General features: G+C 38.2%; 1 protein-coding gene and 2 non-coding genes across 3 annotated transcripts; all 3 read right to left on the reverse strand.

The window, feature by feature from the left end:
- Window positions 1-9540: 9540 nt before the first annotated feature.
- On the reverse strand, window positions 9541-9602 carry LOC146045605 (small nucleolar RNA Z39). Its single transcript, XR_014465513.1, has one exon. It is a non-coding gene; the product is annotated as a small nucleolar RNA Z39 (small nucleolar RNA).
- Window positions 9603-10898: 1296 nt separating this feature from the next.
- Window positions 10899-11829, reverse strand: COX7C (cytochrome c oxidase subunit 7C). The gene is made up of 2 exons (XM_083151827.1): window positions 11662-11829; window positions 10899-11026 (listed from the first exon to the last, which is right to left on the reverse strand). Exons 1-2 carry the CDS (start codon window positions 11734-11736, stop codon window positions 10910-10912), a joined length of 192 nt encoding a protein of 63 aa, XP_083007953.1. The 5' UTR covers window positions 11737-11829; the 3' UTR covers window positions 10899-10909.
- LOC146045597 (small nucleolar RNA Z39) lies at window positions 11153-11216 on the reverse strand. Its single transcript, XR_014465492.1, has one exon. It is a non-coding gene; the product is annotated as a small nucleolar RNA Z39 (small nucleolar RNA).
- Window positions 11830-23262: the final 11433 nt, after the last annotated feature.

The following is a 23262-nucleotide window of genomic DNA, read 5'->3' on the forward strand; positions in this document are numbered from 1 at the left end:
TACACGCTATAAATTATCAAAATTAATTTTAATACAACAAAAAAAGAAAACAAGCTTTGATGCAATTCATTTTAGCACCACAGAATTTCAGGACCAATTGAAGGAAGTTAGATTGTAGGATGATTTATGGTAGATTAGAATGCGTTAACTTGATGGGATCATGATGTAGTGTTCAGAATTTCTCTCAAACATTACATATAGTCTGCAAATAAACATCTCAGTTAATTGAGTGTCTTAATTTCGCATAATTTTTTTTTTAATTAAGCCAACAAGGTTTTTTTCTTTCCTTTTTGAGTACGACATTCAGTTTTCCACATTTTAAGATTGTTGAGTGAAAAATTGTATGGCTTTCTTCTACGATGTTTGTGTAATAAGAAGCATTATCAATATTTTCCTGTAGGTTTTCAATATTTGATTTATTTCAGAAGAGAAGTTGTTTTGGAAGTAGTTCTTTAAGGTGTCAGATGCAGTAGCTACAGTATTTGTCTTTGTATGTTAGGAAATAGATGCACGTTTGTATTTTATAGATACTATGCTTGCCAATGAAATGCATCAAGGTCTAAAAATTGTTAACACAATACTCAATGATATTTTAAATACCAAGCATTGGTGTATGCGGCTTAATCTTGTTCTTTACGTGTTTACAACAAATGCCTTACTTATTTTTTCAAAGTTTCTAACTATTTACAGTTTTATGATTCAGAAAATCACAAGGTTACACCTATTACGGAGGTTATAGAAACTGCTAGAGGGATCACATTATTCATAAGACTGTGGCCTGGATTTAGTACTCAGGCTTCATGAGCTGGTTGGGAGAGTCATTAGAGTTGGCCAGGTGAAGTAATCAAGTTGCTTAGGTCATTGTCCAGTGCTGGTGATCTTCCATTTTTTCAAGCCTTGTCTGCAACCACATACTTTGAATTCTGTTCACAATATTTTGCATCCAACCATGCCTGATATCATCTTGTTAAATCAGACTTTTGAGCTTGCTGATACAGCCTTGGATTCTTACCTCTTATCATAATCAGGATTTTTTTTCTGCTACCAATCACAACTGTATGTGAAACAGTCACATGCTTCCTCATTACATACATGTACACATCTTTGGATATTCTTGCTGGCCAGCTCACAAATGCTACAATTTGCTTAATTTACAAATACTAACTTTGTAAGTTTAATGGTTTCCTTTGCCATTATCCACTCATCTCTAACTATAAATCAAACTATTTCAATTTAGTCCTTCTACTGCTCGAATAAACCAGTTAGTACACTCTCTTCCTGCACTTCCAAATAGTGAGTTATTGTTCCAGTGCATAATTTCTCTGGTAGTTGTCCTTACAGCAATAAACCATAAACATAAAACATTTCAGTTTTGATATGCTAAATACTGTAGCTGTGGTATTCAATGGGTAGTATTCAATGCGGCCGGCAAGGGGGTTAAACAGCGAGGATCACAGAAAACCCTCGCCCTATTCAATGTTCAGGGAGAATCCTCACCGTCACAGGACGGCGAGGACTCCCCCCAAACAGCGAGACCCACGGCTAATGCAGCAAACCCACTGTATTTAGCTGCGAGTCTCGCTGCTTCTGCAGCCAAATACGCCAATTCTCCCTCGCTCAAAAAAACAGAGCGAGGGGGAATTGGCGTATGAGGGGGTTGAGTTCAATATTGACAGGGTGAGTGGTGACAGTGAGCCGAAAGCCCTGCTCGCTGTCGCCGCTCGCCAACGGCATTGAATACACCCCATAGTGTAACATTATTTCCAACTATCAAATATATCAGAACTTTTTAACCGGAGTAGGTTGTATTAACATTTAAACTATTCAATGTATCAGACTTTCAGAGAAAAAAACGTGGACTAGAGAATATGTGTTTTCTAGTCAAATTCATTTGCCGAATCAATAAGTTCACGTTGTCCTGACTATTATGACATTCTGATGGGCTGGTAACTAGTTGTATATATTAAAAACAAGATAAACTGAGCTTGCGTTTAAATAAAATGGAAAGATTATATTTACACAAGCCCTATCAAGCTCACAACACTTTATTTTGAACTTGACATGGACTATAAATCTTACTTCTTCAGAGAGTTTCAAGCATATATTAGATAGATACTGGCAGAAAAAGAAAGGTTTGCTAAATAAGTAGGCTCATACCCCTTTCAGACATACTCCAAAATCCCAGGTTTACGCACATGAAGGCTCATCAACTCAGGATTTTGGTAGGTCTGAAAGGGTCAACCTGGGTGTTGCAAATTACCTGGTAGAACTGCTTCACCTGGTAATTTGTTGCTGTAAAATGTGAAATGGTGCAGGCTGCACCCGGGAAAATGACCCAGCAATCAAAATGGCAGGTAATTCCCAGGTAGTATATCTAAAAGGGATATTATTCTGGATTGACAAAACTGTAATGTCTAGCTTTAACAAACTGCAATCTTAACATATTGAAGGCATTAACTTAATTTGGACTGAGCCAATAAACATCCTCTATTCATTCATTCAGACCCTTCAAAATCACTGTAGTGCTTTTTCTTTTCCCTTTTGAGTGGCATTACCTGTTCAGAGCTAAACAGCAGGCAACGAAGATAGTAAAGAAACCGCTACATCTTAAACAAGGCATATTAAACCTGCTGCCATCAGGCAGATGATACAGGCCCATCGCCTCCAGGTCCTACCAGAAGCCTCAAAAGCTTCTTTACTCAAGCTGTCCAATTTTTGAACATTTACCGTATTTGCCGGCGTAGAAGACATCTTTTCCCCCCCATGAAAAACATGCCTCCAAGTGGGAGGGTGGTCTTATAAGCCGGGTGCACTTCAGTTGGGATAGACATAGCTGCCCATAGTGGCCTCCCGATGCCTGCCCACCTCATTCTATATACCATCCAGTATCGCGCGGTAGCGGCAGGTTATCAGCGTGGCTGCAGCGAGACAGGGGTGCCAGCCTTTTCGGAGTGACAAGTCCGTTCTGCTCGGCAGGAAGCAGTGGCACTCCGGCCTGCCCCTTGTCTACGCAGAGCTCGCACATGCGCACTAGTGCCGGTCACAGGGAGATGCAGGGTTGGGGCGAAGGCACTGAGGCCGTACAAGGATGACAATGACAGGTACTGTAATGGCACTAATACTAATGGCACTCATGTAATATTGGTATAATACCGGTAACAATAATAGCACCCTGGGGTACACTTTTATAAATTTTGCAACTCTCTCGCCCCGCCACCCTTCTTATGCATACCTTGATAAATACTACATATACGAATCTCTTATAAGGTCATAATATACAGTATGTCGCTTGGTATTAATATATGGTACGGTACTATAATACTGGTACTATCTATAATATGGATTCAAGGGCGGATCAGACTGCTGCTTAGTGACATGGAGACAGCGAGGGCAGACAGGGAGCAGGGACCAATCCAATCAGGCTTTGTATACAGCCAACCACAGTACTGCACCATTGTACAGTACAGTACAGAAAATGTCCAGCAGTCAAAACCCTATCAAGGCACCAGCAAAAATAAAGAAATATGATGCAAGTTTTAAACTTAGTTGTAAACTTTGCCATGGGACATAATAATTGTGCTGCTGCAAGACAATATGGAGTAACAGAAAAGATGGTTCGGGACTGGAAATCAAACGAAAAAGCATTAAAGAGTATGCCAAGGGGTTAGTGTGCATTAAGAAGAGGCACCCCACACTGGCCAGAACTCGAAAAACATGTAGCAGACATGGTGGCTCGGCACAGTTAGGTGGTGACACGAAAAACAATTTTGCTTGTTTGTACTTCAGTGGGCCAAATCTAACCCAGATCACAGCAACAATTTTAAGGCCACTATATTCTGGTGTAGTATATTCATGGCAAGGCATGATCTGGAACTAAGGCAAAAGACAAAAATTTACCAAAAATTACCTGCAGATCTGGACAACAAAGTGGATAGTTTCCATCGATACGTAATACAACAGCGCACTAAACATGGCTATGCGTTAAGTAATATTGGAAATATGGATGAAGCTCCAATGAATGATTGGAAATAAAACTGTCCATCCAAAAGGTGAAAAAGCTATTTTGATAAAAACAACAGGACATGAGAAGTCTAGTTTTACAGTGGTACTAGCATGCACAGCTGATGGCAACAAACTGAAACCTATGATTATTTTTAAAAGGAAAACAATGCCAAAACTCAAGTTCCCTGCTGGTTGTTTTGTGCACGTGCATGAAAAAGGCTGGATGGATGAGGAGGGTGTGAAACGATGGCTGGATAATGTATGGAGCAGACGACCAGGTGGTCTACTTTAAAAACTTAGTCTACTTGTGTGGGATATGTTCAGGGCTTATTTAACTCCCACCACCAAGGAAAGACTTGCGAGAATAAAAACAGATGCAGCAGTTATTCCTGCAGGATTGACATCATTGGTACAACCCCTGGATGTGTGCCTAAACAAGCTGTTTAAAGATCGCATTTGAGAACAGTGGAATGAATGGATGGTTAGCGGCAAAAAGTCTTACACAAAAGGAGGAAACATGCATGCTCCACAGTTGGATGTTTTGTGCCAATTTGTCATAAAAGCCTGGAATGATATTGATGCACAAACAGTAATCAAGTCTTTCAAGAAGTGTGGCATATCAAATTCATTAGATGGTATGGAGGACGAGTACTTGTGGCAAGATGAAGAGGAAGCTGAGGCCACATCATCTGACACGGAATTAGATCCATACGAGGACTGCCTTGCAACTGTATCACAAGATGCCATTGATGAACTTTTAATATCAGATGACGAACAGGAGATTGAAGGCTTTTAAAGGGAAACTGTCACGCCAGCAAACTTGCTAGGGACTTGCCCGGCACTTGCTCTCTCCCTCTATTTGTTATCTTCCTTCTATCATTGACAGTTCCAGTTTGGTTAACAGCTAAGAAAACAAACAGCATGGCAGCTCCCATAGGTTTATTGTTCCATTCAGCTTTAGTGAATTAGCCTCTGGCATTTACTATTGGCTGGTATAATACAGGATGGGGAGAGGTCTTAGCCACCCTCACACTATTTATGAATATTCCTTTGGGAGCTCAGCAAGGTCTGAAAAAGGGGGCGTGTCCCCAGAAACATGTTACCTATCCCGTGGTTTTGCTGATCCAGTGTTTATACTCTCTATGTGCCTGTGATACTATGTTTGCGAGTATCATTTTTATCTCTGATTTACGGATCTATTAAAAGGTTTTACACGATTTGGCAGCACCCGTTGTTTTTCTTCTGGCCTTCTACAGTGTGTTGCCACAGTTCCTCTGGGTTGTGGGCTGCCTGCCTGTGTTCCTGAGAAGCATCTACCTGTCCATAGGGTCCACTTGGAGTGCTGCTTGTGCTGAAGAGGAGAGTGTTGTCTTTAGTGAATTATGTTTAATAAACTTGCATTGTTTTATGTTTACTGTACATGTTTGATAACATACAGCCTTGTGACAGTTTTCCTGCATGTCATAAGCATTTTAATATAAATTATCATGTTGAAATGAAATCAAATCTGATATTCTTTTAACGTTTTATTTGTTGTGTGGAAGGTGTGCGGAAGAAGGGGTAGTCCTATACGGCGAGGATATAACTTTTTTTTTTTTCCAGTGGAAATGTTGGGGGGGGGGGGGGAATCGTCTTATACGCCGGCAAGTCCTGATCATCTGAATGACTAGACGTCAACACTGCATGTAAATTTAGTGTCCCATATACCGGTATACTTTATATGACTGTTCCCCCACCTGTCTGCTTATTACCTCCCTGACTGTTGTATGATAAATTAAAAACAAGCAAATCTACTATACACAAGTAACCCTGGCCAATAAAGCGGATTCTGATTAGCTCTTAACCCCTTCCTGACAGAGCTAGTTTTTGCGTTCCTGACAGAGCCATTTTTTTCAAATCTGACATGTCTCACTTAAGTGGGGATAACTTTTTTTTGCTTTTACTTATCCCAGTGATTTTGAGATTGTTTTCTCGTGACACATTGTACTTCAAGTTAGTGGTAAATTTGGGTCGATACAGTCTGTGTTTTTTTGTGAAAAATACCAAAATATCGTGAAAAAATGGAAAATTTAGCAATATGCAAAATGTCACATTTTCTGCTTGTGAGACAAATAATCATACCACTCAAAATAGTTAATAACTAACAAAGACCATATGTCTACTTTATGTTGCAATTATTATTTCAACCTCCTTTTCATTTTTTTGGACACTAGGAGGCTTCAAATATGACTAGCAAATTCTCAAATTTTCAAGAAAATTTCAAACACTGATTTTTTTAGGGACCAGTTCAGTTCTGATGTGACTTTGAGGGACTTGTATGTGAGACACCCCCATAAATGATGCCATTTCAAAAACTGCACCCCTCACAGTATTCAAAACAGCATTTTGGAAGTTTGTTAACCCTTTAGGTGTTTCACAGGAATTAAAACAAAGTGTAGGTGAAATTTCAAAATTTCATTTTTTTTTCGGATTTTCAATTTTAATACATTTTTCTAAGGAACACAGTAGATTTTACTAGAGAAATGTGACTAAAAATTGATTCCCCCAATTCTTTGGTTTTCATAAATATCCTACATGTGGCCCTAGTGTGCACGGTGACCAAACCACCGGCTTCATAATAGAAGGAGCACCTACTTGATTTTGGAGCCTCCTTTTTATGAGATTATTTTTTAGGCACCATGTAGGTTTCTAGGCACCATAAGATGCTAAAAGTTAGGAACCCCCCCACAAGTGACCCCATTTTGCAAACTACACCCCTCAGGGAATTCATCTAGGGGTATAGTGTACATTTCAAACCCCCAGGGGTTTCACCAATTGTGGTACAACTGGGCAGTGAAAATGAAAAAAAATAATTTTTCATTTTCACAGCTCAGTTGTATCAAAATTGGTGAAACCCCGGGGGGTTTGAAATGTACTCTATACCCCTAGATGAATTCCCTGAGGGGTGTAGTTTGCAAAATAGGGTCACTTGTGGGGGGGTTCCACTGTATGGGTGTTTCGGGGGTCATTCAACCAGAATCTGTGCTGCAAAATCCAAAAATCACTCCTTCCCTTCTGAGTCCTGCCATGCACCCAACTGGTATTTTTTGGTCACATGTGAGGCATTGCCGTACCCGGGAGAAATTGGGGCACAGATTTTGGGGTGCTTTGTCTCCTTCATTCCTTGTGAAAATGAAAAATTTTGAGCCAGATCTGCATTTTTGTGTAAAAAAAAATATTTTTTTACACAAAAATGCAGTTCTGGCTCAAAATTTTTAATTTTCACAAGGAATGAAGGAGACAAAGCACCCCAAAATCTGTGCCCCAATTTCTCCCGGGTACGGCAATGCCTCACATGTGACCAAAAAATACCAGTTGGGTGCATGGCAGGACTCAGAAGGGAAGGAGTGATTTTTGGTGGTGGAATGAATGGCGGGTGCTATGTCGCATTAGCAAGACCCCCGAAGCACCAATACAGTGGAACCCCCCCACAAGTGACCCCATTTTGGTCACCAGCTTTGGGAGGGGGGCTGGCGCTGCGGCTGGCGGGGGGGTGGGAGGGGTGCTGGCGCTGCGGCAGCCGGGTGGGTGGGAGGGAGGGGGGCTGGCTGGCGATCGTTGGTGATCGGTGCGGTATACGCACACACACACACACACACACACACACACATATATATATATATATATATGTGTATATATATATATATATATATATATATATATATACACATATATATACATATATATACATATATATACACACACATATATATATATATATATATATATATATATATATGTGTGTGTATATATATATATATATATATATATATACACACACATTTGAACATTTTTCATTTTATTTTATACTTTTCCAGCAGCAGCATGATGCTGCTGCTGCTGCTGCGGGGGGGAGGGGGGAGGAGGGGAGCGCAGCGTGCGCTCCGGACGTAGCGGTGGAGCCGCTGGAGCTGCTGCTGCTGCCGGGTGAGTGCCCGGCGGGTGGGAGGGGGGTGCTGCCGCTCGGTGGTGATCGGTGCTGCACCGATCACCACCGTTTTCTGTGTTACCGAGCGGCTTAGCCGCCGGTAACACAGGAAACGCTGTGAATGGCTGTTCAGATTTGAACAGCCAATCACAGCGATCGCCGACCGGGGGGGGCACCCCTGCCCCCCCCGGGCGGCGAGGGGGGATGTCTGCTGTCAGGGACAGCAGACATCACCTAACTGTCACTGCGTCTATAGACGCAGTGACAGTTACAAACCATGACGTACATTTATGCCATGTGTCGGGAAGTACTTCCCGACCATGACGTAAATGTACGTCAAATGTCGGGAAGGGGTTAAAGATAGCACAATAAATAACATTCTGGTTAGAGCTGGACAAGGACTGCGCTTATTTAACTTATTTGTAATGTTGACATGGCTTAGGATGATACAAGAAATAGGGTGATAGGGTCAGAAGATTGACAAGCACTAGGTCAACAATGGGAAGGTAAACAGTCAAAAGGTCGAAACTAGTTTCACGACACCCCCCCCCCCCCCCCCCCAAAAAAAAAGGCTGTATTTCAAACCCTACCATTCACTAGGGAGAATAAAATAGTGCGTTGAGGGCAGCCAGGCAACATTCCCAAAGCATGGGGAAAACAGAGAGCCATGCAATGGGACATGGTGCACAGATACTGAAAAAAACTAAAAAACATGAACATCATATCAACCTTCCCGTTGTTAACCTAATTGCTTGTGTCAGCTTTCATAGTGTCAACCCTATGACCCATACCCATATATATATATTGACTACTATGGCCATAAATACACTTCGCAATAAGTCTTCAACACTGCATATTAGGACAATGGCGCAACTCTTTTTCTGATATACAGGAATTTGCCGGCTTAAAGTGTACAGTGCAATTTAGTCTTCATACATACTACTTAGTGTTTACTGCAGCAGCTTCAAATTGTTGATTTGAGTAAAGCTTGCGTCTTTGTACACAGCTGTTTGATTTTCTCAATTGGTTGATTTCAGATTACATTAATTACACCCTATATTCATCCCTGCCACTAAAAACCATGCATGTGTCTATCTATCCCTCCAATACCTGTAAATTATATTGCTTTCAAAGGGTCCAATATAAATTCATTTCTCATTTTCATTCTTTCTGAAATGTTTATTTTCTTGAAGATACATTTCACCAGAAGTATTGGACACATGAAACCTTTTGAAATTTTTTCAAAATAGTAACCATATTAAATACATCTATTAGCTAAATACATTTTGTATTTAAAAAAAATTTACAATATTTACAAGAAAAAGACATATGAAGCATCTCTATTCAAACTTCCTTAGGACTTCTCCATTTCATGGCTATAGTGTTGAATAAACCAGAAACAAGATATCATGTATAACTGTTTATTTACAACCCATGCCTGGCATGGTAGGAAAATGCAGACGCTTCACACGGTCCACTGCACCTAAAGAAAAAATACAAATATATTAAAGGAAAGGTGACAGATAAACATAATTCAAACAAGAAATAAAAAAGTGATATATTTATACATGTGCATCAGAAAGCGTTTACAGTGTCATGGATGATCATACTGTTAATTTATCATCATATGCACAATGTGATTTTCACAACAAATCTTAAGACGAACATAAATCTCCTACATAAAAAGTTTAGTATTTTAACAGTAGCATAGCCCTAAAACCACATTCCAAATCTTTTAAGATGGATATTTACCATGATTGGGGCAAACTCCTTTAATGAATCCCTTTAATGACCCATAACTCAGTCAATAAATGAAGGATCGGCAACTAAATAATTTAATGCAAAAGTATGCTGCATCATTTCTAGAATCCTAATTCCCAGGTTCCAGGTAACCCAATACTCAACAAATATTTGTATACGTGCTTCAGTCCATGAGCTAAAAGGATAACGTCACTATAACAATTGATTTGCAGGCCTATTCAGTCTATGCGGCAACACTGATCGAATATAACGTTATACAATACAAGTAATGGAACGCTATGAATAGGATTTGTTTTTCAAATGACTAAAAAGTAGTTTGCACCATACTTGTAATCTGTTTTTCCCTTTTGTATTCGGTTAGGACTCATACAAGGAGAAAATGTTCCACTTCTATGTGTAAGATCTATTTTTGGTACTTTTGAATTAGCAGGGCGCCCAATTAACATACGTACGCCAGCATAGGGAAATCACATTGGCCGTTTTAGTGCCGTGCGATTTTCCTATGTAATTTATTCACTACTTTCTTGGCCCCGGCAGATCGCATCTCCTGCAAAATCGCATGCGATTTTATAGGGTGCGATGCCATTACATTAGCTATACACTTGTATGACATGCAATGAGGATTTAGGCACCACCCCCCTTCCGAAGCATGGCGAGTGCAGCAGAACACGTCTAGCCAATCTTTTCATACCCCCACTATCTACGTTGATTTTATATAGTGTGTTGAGCGCAGCGAGGGGACGCAGAATACATGTAAAGTAATCCGCGTACCCTCGCCTCACCATATAAAATCAACTCCGCGCCAACGTGGATAGTGGGGCTATGAAAAGGTCGGGAGGACGCGTTAAGCTACGCTCGCCACGCTTCGAGGTGGCGTGGATAGTGGGGGGTGCCTCACTGCATGTTATACAATGCGATGTCATTTTCTTACGCAGAATCACCCACTAAGCAATTTGATTAGTGGGCGCCCTGCTAATACACAAGTACCAATTTTTTATCCACCTCCCGACTGTCGGGTGACCATTTAGGTTATGGACAAAGACTTATTCTTCAAAATGAAGAAACAAAGGACCCTTAGCATCTCCAGGGAGGTGTACAACTGCAGGACTCCCCTTGACAGTTACACCCATGCTTCATACAAAGCAATTACCTTTTCTTTAGAGGGTTATTAGAGGGTTATCATTTTTTCAATAGCTGATGTCTGACAATAATAAAAGGGAAGGTAAATCCACTGCCGAAGAAAGCAGTCATTAGGGCGAGGAGCTTCCACTTGTTCTCAATGGAAAATGGCAGGTTCTGCAAGAGACAAAATTTTTTACTAAGCATTGCACAACAAACAATGTTAATATATACAGGAGGAGGCTGTGTGAAACTACCTATTGAGATATATATATATATATATAATATTAGAAAAGGAACTGGTACATCAGAAAGCGTTTACAGTATCACAGGTCACCTCATACAGATATGTTCTCATCATTTATACCAGTTACAGCTGTTACACTATGCATTACTTTTTGGGTTGGCTCAAGCGCTGCCTGTGTCTGAAGTGAGTTACTGTTGTGTGTGAGGAAGAATTAGAAGAGGAGTTGTGAGTGTAATTGTCTTATTTAAAAACTATATAGTATAAAAACTCGATAAAAGGTTGGTTACTGGGGTGTTTGTTTAAATGGGGTTTTGCTGTACAGATATTGTGGTCCCCTGTTAAGGAAATTTTCTCAACTTTAGCTATCTCTCTATAACAATATTCATCAAATACATTTAGGCAAATTAAATTATTGTAATTAAATAAAAGACAATTACACACACACAGCCGTAAATCACAGCCTGTACTATGCCGCTACAGCAGCCCATAGTCGGGGCCTACTGCAGGTAGAGCAGATCTCAATGTAATACGAAAACCTAGATGAGCAGACTGTCTGCTCTATTACCTTGCCAGGGCCTTCCTCGTAGTGGGCACGCCGGATGGCAGAGGTGGCGAAGCGGCGGACACACTGACCGAGCATTGCTGCAAAGGGGGAGACACTGGCCAGACTAACAGCAAGGTAGGGCGGCGCACGCGTCCTACAGCCAATGTATAACCTCCAAACGCCCAGCGCTTCCGCTACAAGAAGCGGCGGAAATGTCTGCAGGGCGGAAGCATCGGAGCATTCTGGGATATGTAGTTTGTAGACTACTAGCTCTACCTGACCATTACTGCGACTTCAGATGATAAAACTACAATTCCCGGCGATCTTTTCCGCAAACTCGGCAGAGGGCTGATAATTAACCACGCTGTCGCTGTGCACTCACTGCACGCCGCCTCCTCGCAAGGTCAGGCGGGGCGGGCGGTCAGAAATTAATGAAAGTTGGAGTTTGCCTGTTTGGTTCTGGGAACTTGTGTATTGCGCTGCGCCGTACATTGCCATCTCTCAGTCATGTAGTTGGGAACATACATATGCAGTAGAAGAGGTTGCTGCTATGTCTGCTGTACAAGAAGCTGCATACAGTATGGGAATATTATAGCATAAGCTCGTGGTGGGGGTGCAGTGTGGAGATATGCCACGTGGAACTACGGTAGCACATGGCACAATTGTTCCTGCACTAGTACTGGGCAGCCTGTTGTATGTAATAGCTGTTATCTCTCACTGAGCATTCCAAGAACAACTATAAAGAGATGTGGTCTGTTTCCACATTGATTATTTATTTATATATATATATATATATATATCAGTAGGAAAAAGACTGCATCATTCCAGGGGACTTAAATGTATAAGTTCTTTAATGAAACAACAAGCAGGACATGCGGCAAAGTCGACGTTTCAATGCAAAAGCATTTTTATCAAGACGGCATGCTCCTGCACAACAGAACAAATAAACAAATGCCCGCACGGCGGTGGGACCACAAACTTATACTACTGTTACCTGCTGATCCGTCTTGCGGCCAGGTGCGGCTAGCGCTCCCCCCGCGGAGTCGGCGCATACCGCTGACGTCACTCCCAATCCGTTGCTGAGCAACTGTATGGGACGCCGTCCCCGTCCGCAGGACCACCCCCCCCTCAGGGTTGGGAGACTCAGGAGATCATGTACAGAGGATGCCGTGCGCCCTGTACTGGATAACATAGGTGCAAAGCCATACATGGAATATATAAAAGAATGCAAAAACAGTGGATGTGTGCACTTATGGGTACAGACAGAACAATAAAATGCTGAAGACGGGCACAGCAGACAGAAATAAGTGATATGGCTGAGGACAATATTCACAAAAATATGCCCCGGTAAAGTGTTTGTTAAGTCCATGAGGTCTAATGGTCTGTAGCCTATAGATCCATGTGGACTCTAATTTCAACTACTGTGGTGGTGATAGGAATGGACAGTTGTTGAAATTAGTGTCCACATGTCACTTAATTCTATCTGCAGGTAATAGTAGTATAAGTTTGTGGTCCTGCTGCCGTGCAGGCAATTGTTTTGTTGTGCAGGAGCATGCAGTCTTTATAAAAATGGTTTTGCATTGAAACGTCGACTTTACCACATGTCCTGCTTGTTGTTTCATTAAAGAACTTTTTTCTGCTGCAGTCTTTATCTTCACTGAAGGCACCAGCCTTGTTTCAGCACATCAGCGAGTGCCGGTTCATCCCGTCCGCTATATATATATATATATATATATATATATATATATATATATATATATATATATATATATATATATATATATATATATATATATATATATATATATATAGAGAGATAGATAGATATATATAGGTGAAATCAAACCGCGACACTCAATCAGATTTTTCAGCGTATATATTTGTAAAAAAGCTAAATATTACAGGAAAGGCGGCAGTCAGATGGAAATGAAGTGAAACCAAGAAGTGGTTTAGTGTGCCATAAGGCAACGTTTCAAGGCTGCGCCCCTTTATCAAGTGAAAGAACAATAACAACTGTGTATAAATATCTTAACCTAAGCACATGCCACATCCTCCTCCCCGTAGCTCCGTGTTGCACGCCGCAGCTCACTTCTGCTCTGTCTATAGCCTACTCCCACTAGGCTGATGACGTGGGCAGAAGCTCCGTTGTCAGCTTAGCCGCTCCGGGCGCCGGGGAGGACGCAGCGTCTCGGTTACCTAGGTGACAGACGTAACATAAACAACAAAACATGCAGGACATACATAGAAGATTAAAAACATAAGCATAATATCGTGATAATTTAATTAAGCAATCACATCTTAAGAGTATGTGAAAGTCAGACATGTTCCCTCGTGTAAGAGAAATTGCAGTGAGCATTGAACAATGACATGTGTATTGTAAATGAATGGTGTGAACTAACAAGCACATAGAGGTCTTATCATGTATAAAGTGAAATGACAAACTCTTATGTGTCCAAAATAATGCAGCATTTTGACAAGAGATGTTCTGTGAGAACATGTGGTGTATATTTGCCTTATGTGCAGACACAGCCAACACAGGGCTGTGAAGTGTTAAAAACATAAAGCCAGGCTTCTATGAAGCCTGTGATTATAAATATAAGATGTCAATTATGAGCTAAGGGACACTGTGTATGTGTCAAACCGTAAAAGCAATATCTATAATAGTGAAACACAAACAGACAGTGTATGTTTCCTGGTGTCTATACCAAGCAAACGTACGACTGTGGAATATTGGTGACACAGAGCAGAATCCCGTGAACATGCTCTATTGAGGCCCCTGGTGCATACCATAGATCTAAACGTATCCACCAGTTCTATAAGGGCCGCAGAGGATATAACATGGGTAGATGGATATAAGTTCCCCTGGGGTTAGGTGTGTAGCGTAGGCTACAGACCATATTAACATTAGATGAATATAATGGGCCAGTTCTAAATATAGTGTGTGACAAGACTATGTATATGACTGTATCAGGTTACATCATGTCTACCTAATACAGTGTTTTTCAACCAGTGTGCCGTAGCACACTAGTGTGCCTTGAGCTGTTCTCAAGTGTGCTCCCACATCTAGAGATGCCCAAACCCATTTACAGCCACCACCAGTTCAAATGTTATTTACTGATCTCTTCTTTTCATGTAAAGGGCCAATGTATTTTGTTTTTGTTACCTGTGGAGATCAGTGTGATTGTTATTAATGTGGGGGCCAATAGGTTTGTTTTTTCCTGTGGTGGCCAATGTGTTTTGCCCTGTGAGGATCTCATGGTGTGCCTTGGCAATTTTAAAGTCCTATTTAGTGTGCCGCAAGTTAAAAAGGTTGAAAAATCACTGACCTAATAGGAACCATCTCATGCATTTTAAACTGTACAGGCTAGTCAACGGTGCAAACCACGAGATAATGCATAAATACGGTGTGTTTGGCAACCTGCTGAAAGAAGTAATGCCCAATATGATGTTACGTGGTAAACATGCAAAACATGGTCCATGTTAAACACAGAGGTGGATCGCTGATGTTTTGGGGATGTGTGTGCTAGAAAGGCACTGGAAATTTTGGCAAAATTGATTGCAAGATGAATGCAGCATGTTATCAGAAAATGCTGGAGGAAAATTTGCACTCATCAGCCCGGAAGCTGTGCATATATTCATTATATTATATCTGCTACCACTCATTATATACTATATATACATATATGGACACCTTTTTCACACCTGTTCCCATAGACCCAAACTGTATACACAGGAGACAGCAAATCTGCCAAGCCCCACTAAGTATCCCATAAGCAAAGTACAGCCTACATATGGATTAGCATCCAAACTCTGCACTGGTTCTATGTTGAATGTTTTCTATGTTTTGTAGGTTAATTCGAAAAATGAGGATCACCGTATCAGTACGTGTAATATTATAAACTTAAGCAATCCGCTGAGTATAGTACAAATCCCCTTTTGAGGGTAAGGGCAAAAATGTGAATGAAGCCCAAATCACTAAGGGTGGAAATAGCAGAACTACGAGGACAGGCAGCAACTGCAGCCCACAGAGAGGGCGGAAGTGACGTCCCACGTCAGAGCGCAATAAAAAAAGGGAACCCAGGGAGAGCCTGATTACTCTGATTCATCCTGAGGAAGCCTGTTACGCAGGCGAAACGCGATGATCCGAGAGCCAATCGATCCCTCCAGACGCGGCAGTATACAAACACTGTGACCGCGGCAAGAGGTAAAGTCTGCTGGAAGACAATGATCGCTCCCCCTGAAGCAGCATGTGACTACCGGTGCCGGAGGCACACACCCCCCACGGGTAGGATACAAATCTTGACTGTCCCCATTTCTCCCTCCTTGTTTTTTGACTCTGGAATACCACACTAAGACTGCCCTATAATAGAACCTCATCCATCTGAACAGACAGCGACCTTAAGACTCACTGCTCACGGAACATTGCACTAGTACAAGTGCCTTTTATGTTTCTTGTGTGTCTGTCCTAGTCTGTCAGTATACCGGTATTAGGACTTCACAATAGTATTTTTACTGCCATGAAAATACCCTGTAATATATAGTTTTAATATTACTATTTTTTATAATTTTTTATTTGATCAGTTCATTGTAGATCCTTATTAAATAAAGCGAGTATATTCTCTTTAAACAATCTACGTGCCAGTGTTTTATTTTCCCAGTGATATTAAGTGGTGAAGTGTAGCGCATTGGTTTTCCCAAAAAAACCTTTCCTTTAGACATACTTGGATGTTCGAACATGACAATGATACAAAACACAAGGCCAAGTCGACCTGTCATTGGGTACAGCAGAATAAAGGGAAGGCTCTGGAGTGGCGCTCTCAGTCTCCTGACCTCAATATCATGGAGCCACTCTGGGGAGATAGCTCATGCAAATTCTGCTAGGGTATGTAAACTTATGAGCACAACTGCTCCCATGTGTTGTTTTTTTCATATTTCAAAACACAAAAGTTTATGTTTCCAAAATACTAAAAAGAAATACACCTTAATACAGGCATTCCCAACCTTGGTCAGATATCACTAAAACCTGGACTGTTAGTGTGCCTTGAAGACTGAGGTTGGAAATGATTGCCTTAATGTATAGTGTACAGTAGTGCAGAGTTTTTTTGATGTTTTTTTTTTCTTTTTTCAGAAAAATGAGTCAGCATTTTAGATATGAATATATTTGTGTCATTAAAATTTGTAGGATATTAAACTTTAATCAAGAATTGCAGCAGTACAGATGTTTTGCTAACTATTTTTTCAATCCTTGAGCAAAAGTCAACCCTTACTTTGGCACAGCTCAGTAGTGCAGAGAGGTTTTTTGTGTTTTTTTTTTTTACATAAAAATGAGTCAGCATGCTAGATATGGATATATCTGTCAAAAAATTGTAGGAGATTAAACTTTAATCAAAACTTGCAGCAGTACATATATTTTGCTAACATTTTTTCAATCCTTGAGCAATAGCAGACCCTTATATTGGCACAACTCAGTAGTGCAGAGAGGTGTTTTGGTGTTTTTTTTTTTTTTTTCTTCATACAAATGAGTCAGCCTGCTAGATATGGATATATCTGTGTCATTAAAAATTGAGTATTAAACTTTACTCAAAAATTGCAGCAGTAAAATACGTTTTGCTAACTCAATTTTTCAATCCTTGAGCAATAGCCAACCCTTATTTTGGCACACCTCTTTAGTGCAGAGTTGTTGTTTTTTTTTTTCATAAAAATAAGTCAGCATGCTAGATATGGATATATCTGTCATTAAAAATTGTAGGCTATTCAACTTTAATCAAATATTGCATCAGTAAATATGTTTTGCTAACATATTTTTTCAATCCTTGAGCAAATAGACAACCCTTATATTAACACACTTCAGAGAGGTTTTTTGGTCTATTTTTTTTTTTTTTCATTAAAATAAGTCCAGCATGCTAGATATGGATATATCTGTTTCATTAAAAATTGTAGAATATTTAACTTTAATCAAAAATTGCAGCAGTAAAATACTTTTTGCTCACTTATTTTTTCAATCCTTGAGCAATAGCCAACCCTTATATTGGCACACCTCTTTAGTGCAGAGAGTTTTTTTTGGGTGTTTTCTTTTCATAAAAATGAGTCAATATGATAGATATGGATATACAAGGTATGTGTCATTAAAAATTGTAGGATATTAAACTTTAATAAAAAATTGCAGCAGTACCGATGTTTTGCTATCTTTTTTCTATCCTCTAGCAATAGCCAACCCTTATATTGGTTTACCTCAGTAGTGCAGTGTTTTTTTTGGTGTTTTTTCTTCTTCATACAAATGAGTCAGCATGCTAGGTATGGATATATCTGTCATTAAAAATTGTAGGCTACTCAACTTTAATCAAATATTGCAGCAGTAAATATGTTTTGCTAACATATTTTTTCAATCCTTGAGGAAATATCCAACCCTTATATTAACACACTTCAAAAAGATGTTTTTTTTTTTTTTTTTTCATTAAAATAAGTCCAGCATGCTAGATATGGATATATCTGTGTCATTAAAAATTTTATGATATTAAACTTTAATCAATAAGCGAGGCAGTACAGATGTTTCTCTAACTTTTTTCAATCCCTGAGCAATAGCCAACCCTTACATTGGCTTACCTCAGTAGTGCAGAGTTTTTTTGGTGTTTTCTTTTCATAAAAATGAGTCAGAATGCTAAATATGGATATATCTGTATAATTAAAAATGGTAGGATATTAAACTTTACTCAAAAATTGCACCAGTAAAATACGTTTTGCTAACATATTTTTTCAATCTTTGAGCAATAGCCAACCGTTATATTGGCACACCTCTTTAGTGCAGATAGGTTTTTTGTGTTTTCTTTTCATAAAAATGTGTCAGCATGCTAGATATGGATATATCTGTGTCATTAAAATTTTTATGATATTAAACTTTAATCAATAAGCGAGGCAGTACAGATGTTTCTCTAACTATTTTTTTTTCAATCCCTGAGCAATAGCCAACCCTTACATTGGCTTACCTCAGTAGTGCAGAGTTTTTTTGGTGTTTTTTTTTTATTTTTTTTTCAGAAAAATTAGTCAGCATTTTAGATATGAATATATTTGTGTCATTAAATTTTTTTGCAGCAGTACAGATTTTTTGCTAACATTTTTCCAATCCTTGAGCCATAGCCAACCCTTATATTGGCTTACCTCAGTAATGCAGAAAGGTTTTTTTGTGTTTTCTTTCATAAAAATTAGTCAGCATGCTAGATATGGATATATCTGTGTCATTAAAAATTGTAGGATATTAAACTTTAATCAAAAAGGGCAGCAGTACAGATTTTTTGCTAACATATTTTTTCAATCTTTGAGCAATAGCCAACCGTTATATTGGCACACCTCTTTAGTGCAGATAGGTTTTTTGTGTTTTCTTTTCATAAAAATGTGTCAGCATGCTAGATATGGATATATCTGTGTCATTAAAATTTTTATGATATTAAACTTTAATCAATAAGCGAGGCAGTACAGATGTTTCTCTAACTATTTTTTTTTCAATCCCTGAGCAATAGCCAACCCTTACATTGGCTTACCTCAGTAGTGCAGAGTTTTTTTTGGTGTTTTTTTTTTATTTTTTTTTCAGAAAAATTAGTCAGCATTTTAGATATGAATATATTTGTGTCATTAAATTTTTTTGCAGCAGTACAGATTTTTTGCTAACATTTTTCCAATCCTTGAGCCATAGCCAACCCTTATATTGGCTTACCTCAGTAATGCAGAAAGGTTTTTTTGTGTTTTCTTTCATAAAAATTAGTCAGCATGCTAGATATGGATATATCTGTGTCATTAAAAATTGTAGGATATTAAACTTTAATCAAAAAGGGCAGCAGTACAGATTTTTTGCTAACATATTTTTTCAATCCTTGAGCAATAGCCAACCCTTTTATTGGCACACCTCTTTAGTGCAGATAGGTTTTTTGGTGTTTTCTTTTCATAAAAATGAGTCAGCATGCTAGATATGGATATATCTGTGTCATTAAAAATTGTAGGATATTAAACTTTAATCAAAAAGGGCAGCAGTACAGATTTTGGTATTTTCTTTTCATAAAAATGAGTCAGCATGCTAGATATGGATATATCTGTGTCATTAAAAATTGTAGGATATTAAACTTTAATCAAAAATTTCAGCAGTGCATATGTTTTGCTAACAATTTTTTCAATCCTTGAGCATAAGCCAACCCTTATATTGGCACAACTCAGTAGTGAAGAGAGGTTTTTTTGGTGTTTTTTCTTCTTCATACAAATGAGTCAGCATGCTAGGTATGGATATATCTGTGTCATTAAAAATTGTAGGATATTAAACTTTAATCAAAAAGTGCAGCAGTACAGATTTTTTGCTAACTATATTTTGAATCCTCTAGCAATAGCCAACCCTTATATTGGCACAACTCAGTAGTGCAGAGATTTTTTTGGTGTTTTCTTTTCATAAAAATGAGTCAGCATGCTATATATGGATATGTGTCATAAAAAATTGTAGGATATTAAATTTTAATCAAAAATTTCAGCAGTACAGATGTTTTGCTAACTATTTTTTCAATCTTTGAGCAATAGCCGACCCTTATATTGGCACACCTCTTTAGTGCAGAGGTTTTTTGTGTTCTCTTTTCATAAAAATGTGTCAGCATGCTAGATATGGATATATCTGTGTCATTAAAATTTTTATGATATTAAACTTTAATCAATAAGCGAGGCAGTACAGATGTTTCTCTAACTATTTTTTTCAATCCCTGAGCAATAGCCAACCCTTACATTGGCTTACCTCAGTAGTGCAGAGTTTTTTTATTTTTCAGAAAAATTAGTCAGCATTTTAGATATGAATATATTTGTGTTATTAAATTTTTTTGCAGCAGTACAGATTTTTTGCTAACATTTTTCCAATCCTTGAGCCATAGCCAACCCTTATATTGGCACACCTCAGTAGTGCAGAGTTTTTTTTGTGTTTTCTTTTCATAAAAATGAGTCAGCATGCTAGATATGGATATATCTGTGTCATTAAAAATTGTAGGATATTAAACTTTACTCAAAAATTTCAGCAGTACAGATGGTTTGCTAACTATTTTTTCAATCCTTGAGCATAAGCCAACCCTTATATTGGCACAACTCAGTAGGGCAGAGAGGTTTTTTTGGTGTTTTTTTTTCTTCATACAAATGAGTCAGCAGGCTAGATATGGATATATCTGTGTCATTAAAAATTGTAGGATATTAAACTTTACTCAAAAATGTCAGCAGTACAGATGTTTTGCTATTTTTTCAATCCTTGAGCAATAGCCAACCCTTTTATTGGCACACCTCTTTAGTGCAGATAGTTTTTTTTGGTGTTTTCTTTTCATAAAAATGAGTCAGCATGCTAGATATGGATATATCTGTGTCATTAAAAATTGTAGGATATTAAACTTTAATCAAAAAGTGCAGCAGTACTGATGTTTTGCTAACTTATTTTCTTCAATCCTTGAGCAATAGCCAACCCTTATATTGGGTTACCTCAATAGTGCAGAGTTTTTTTGGGTGTTTTTTTTCCAGAAAAATTAGTCAGCTTGTTAGATATGGATATATATCTGAGTTGTTAAAAATTGTAGGATATTCAACTTAAATCAAAAATTGCGGCAGTACACATGTTTTGCTTACTATATTTTCAATCCTCTAGCAATAGCCAACCCTTGTATTGGCTTACCTCAGTAATGCAGAGAGGTTTTTTTGTGTTTTCTTTCATAAAAATTAGTCAGCATGCTAGATATGGATATATCTGTGTCATTAAAAATTGTAGGATATTAAACTTTAATCAAAAAGGGCAGCAGTACAGATTTTTTGCTAACATATTTTTTCAATCCTTGAGCAATAGCCAACCCTTTTATTGGCACACCTCTTTAGTGCAGATAGGTTTTTTGGTGTTTTCTTTTCATAAAAATGAGTCAGCATGCTAGATATGGATATATCTGTGTCATTAAAAATTGTAGGATATTAAACTTTAATCAAAAAGGGCAGCAGTACAGATTTTGGTATTTTCTTTTCATAAAAATGAGTCAGCATGCTAGATATGGATATATCTGTGTCATTAAAAATTGTAGGATATTAAACTTTAATCAAAAATTTCAGCAGTGCATATGTTTTGCTAACAATTTTTTCAATCCTTGAGCATAAGCCAACCCTTATATTGGCACAACTCAGTAGTGCAGAGAGGTTTTTTTGGTGTTTTTTCTTCTTCATACAAATGAGTCAGCATGCTAGGTATGGATATATCTGTGTCATTAAAAATTGTAGGATATTAAACTTTAATCAAAAAGTGCAGCAGTACAGATTTTTTGCTAACTATATTTTGAATCCTCTAGCAATAGCCAACCCTTATATTGGCACAACTCAGTAGTGCAGAGATTTTTTTGGTGTTTTCTTTTCATAAAAATGAGTCAGCATGCTATATATGGATATATCTGTGTCATAAAAAATTGTAGGATATTCAATTTTAATCAAAAATTTCAGCAGTACAGATGTTTTGCTAACTATTTTTTCAATCTTTGAGCAATAGCCGACCCTTATATTGGCACACCTCTTTAGTGCAGAGGTTTTTTGTGTTTTCTTTTCATAAAAATGAGTCAGCATGCTAGATATGGATATATCTGTGTCATTAAAAATTGTAGGATATTAAACTTTACTCAAAAATTTCAGCAGTACAGATGTTTTGCTAACTATTTTTTCAATCCTTGAGCAATAGCCAACCCTTTTATTGGCACACCTCTTTAGTGCAGAGAGGTTTTTTTGGTGTTTTCTTTTCATAAAAATGAGTCAGCATGCTAGATATGGATATATCTGTGTCATTAAAAATTGTAGGATATTAAACTTTAATCAAAAAGTGCAGCAGTACTGATGTTTTGCTAACTTATTTTCTTCAATCCTTGAGCAATAGCCAACCCTTATATTGGCACAACTCAGTAGTGCAGAGATTTTTTTGGTGTTTTCTTTTCATAAAAATGAGTCAGCATGCTATATATGGATATATCTGTGTCATAAAAAATTGTAGGATATTCAATTTTAATCAAAAATTTCAGCAGTACTGATGTTTTGCTAACTATTTTTTCAATCTTTGAGCAATAGCCGACCCTTATATTGGCACACCTCTTTAGTGCAGAGGTTTTTTGTGTTCTCTATTCATAAAAATGAGTCAGCATGCTAGATATGGATATATCTGTGTCATTAAAAATTGTAGGATATTAAACTTTAATCAAAAATTTCAGCAGTGCATATGTTTTGCTAACAATTTTTTCAATCCTTGAGCATAAGCCAACCCTTATATTGGCACAACTCAGTAGTGAAGAGAGGTTTTTTTGGTGTTTTTTCTTCTTCATACAAATGAGTCAGCATGCTAGGTATGGATATATCTGTGTCATTAAAAATTGTAGGATATTAAACTTTAATCAAAAAGTGCAGCAGTACAGATTTTTTGCTAACTATATTTTGAATCCTCTAGCAATAGCCAACCCTTATATTGGCACAACTCAGTAGTGCAGAGATTTTTTTGGTGTTTTCTTTTCATAAAAATGAGTCAGCATGCTATATATGGATATATCTGTGTCATAAAAAATTGTAGGATATTAAATTTTAATCAAAAATTTCAGCAGTACAGATGTT

The sequence above is a fragment of the Crinia signifera genome, chromosome 1 (genome assembly GCF_055691185.1).
Source record: "Crinia signifera chromosome 1, ASM5569118v1, whole genome shotgun sequence".
Lineage (NCBI taxonomy): Eukaryota > Metazoa > Chordata > Amphibia > Anura > Myobatrachidae > Crinia > Crinia signifera.

Excerpts from the sequence above, each read along its gene's own strand:
- COX7C (XM_083151827.1), bottom strand. The coding sequence starts at position 11,736 with ATGCTCGGTCAGTGTGTCCGCCGCTTCGCCACCTCTGCCATCCGGCGT. Across the intron at positions 11,027-11,661 it reads ACGAGGAAGGCCCTGGCAAG|AACCTGCCATTTTCCATTGA; the intron begins GTAATAGAGCAG and ends TGTCTCTTGCAG.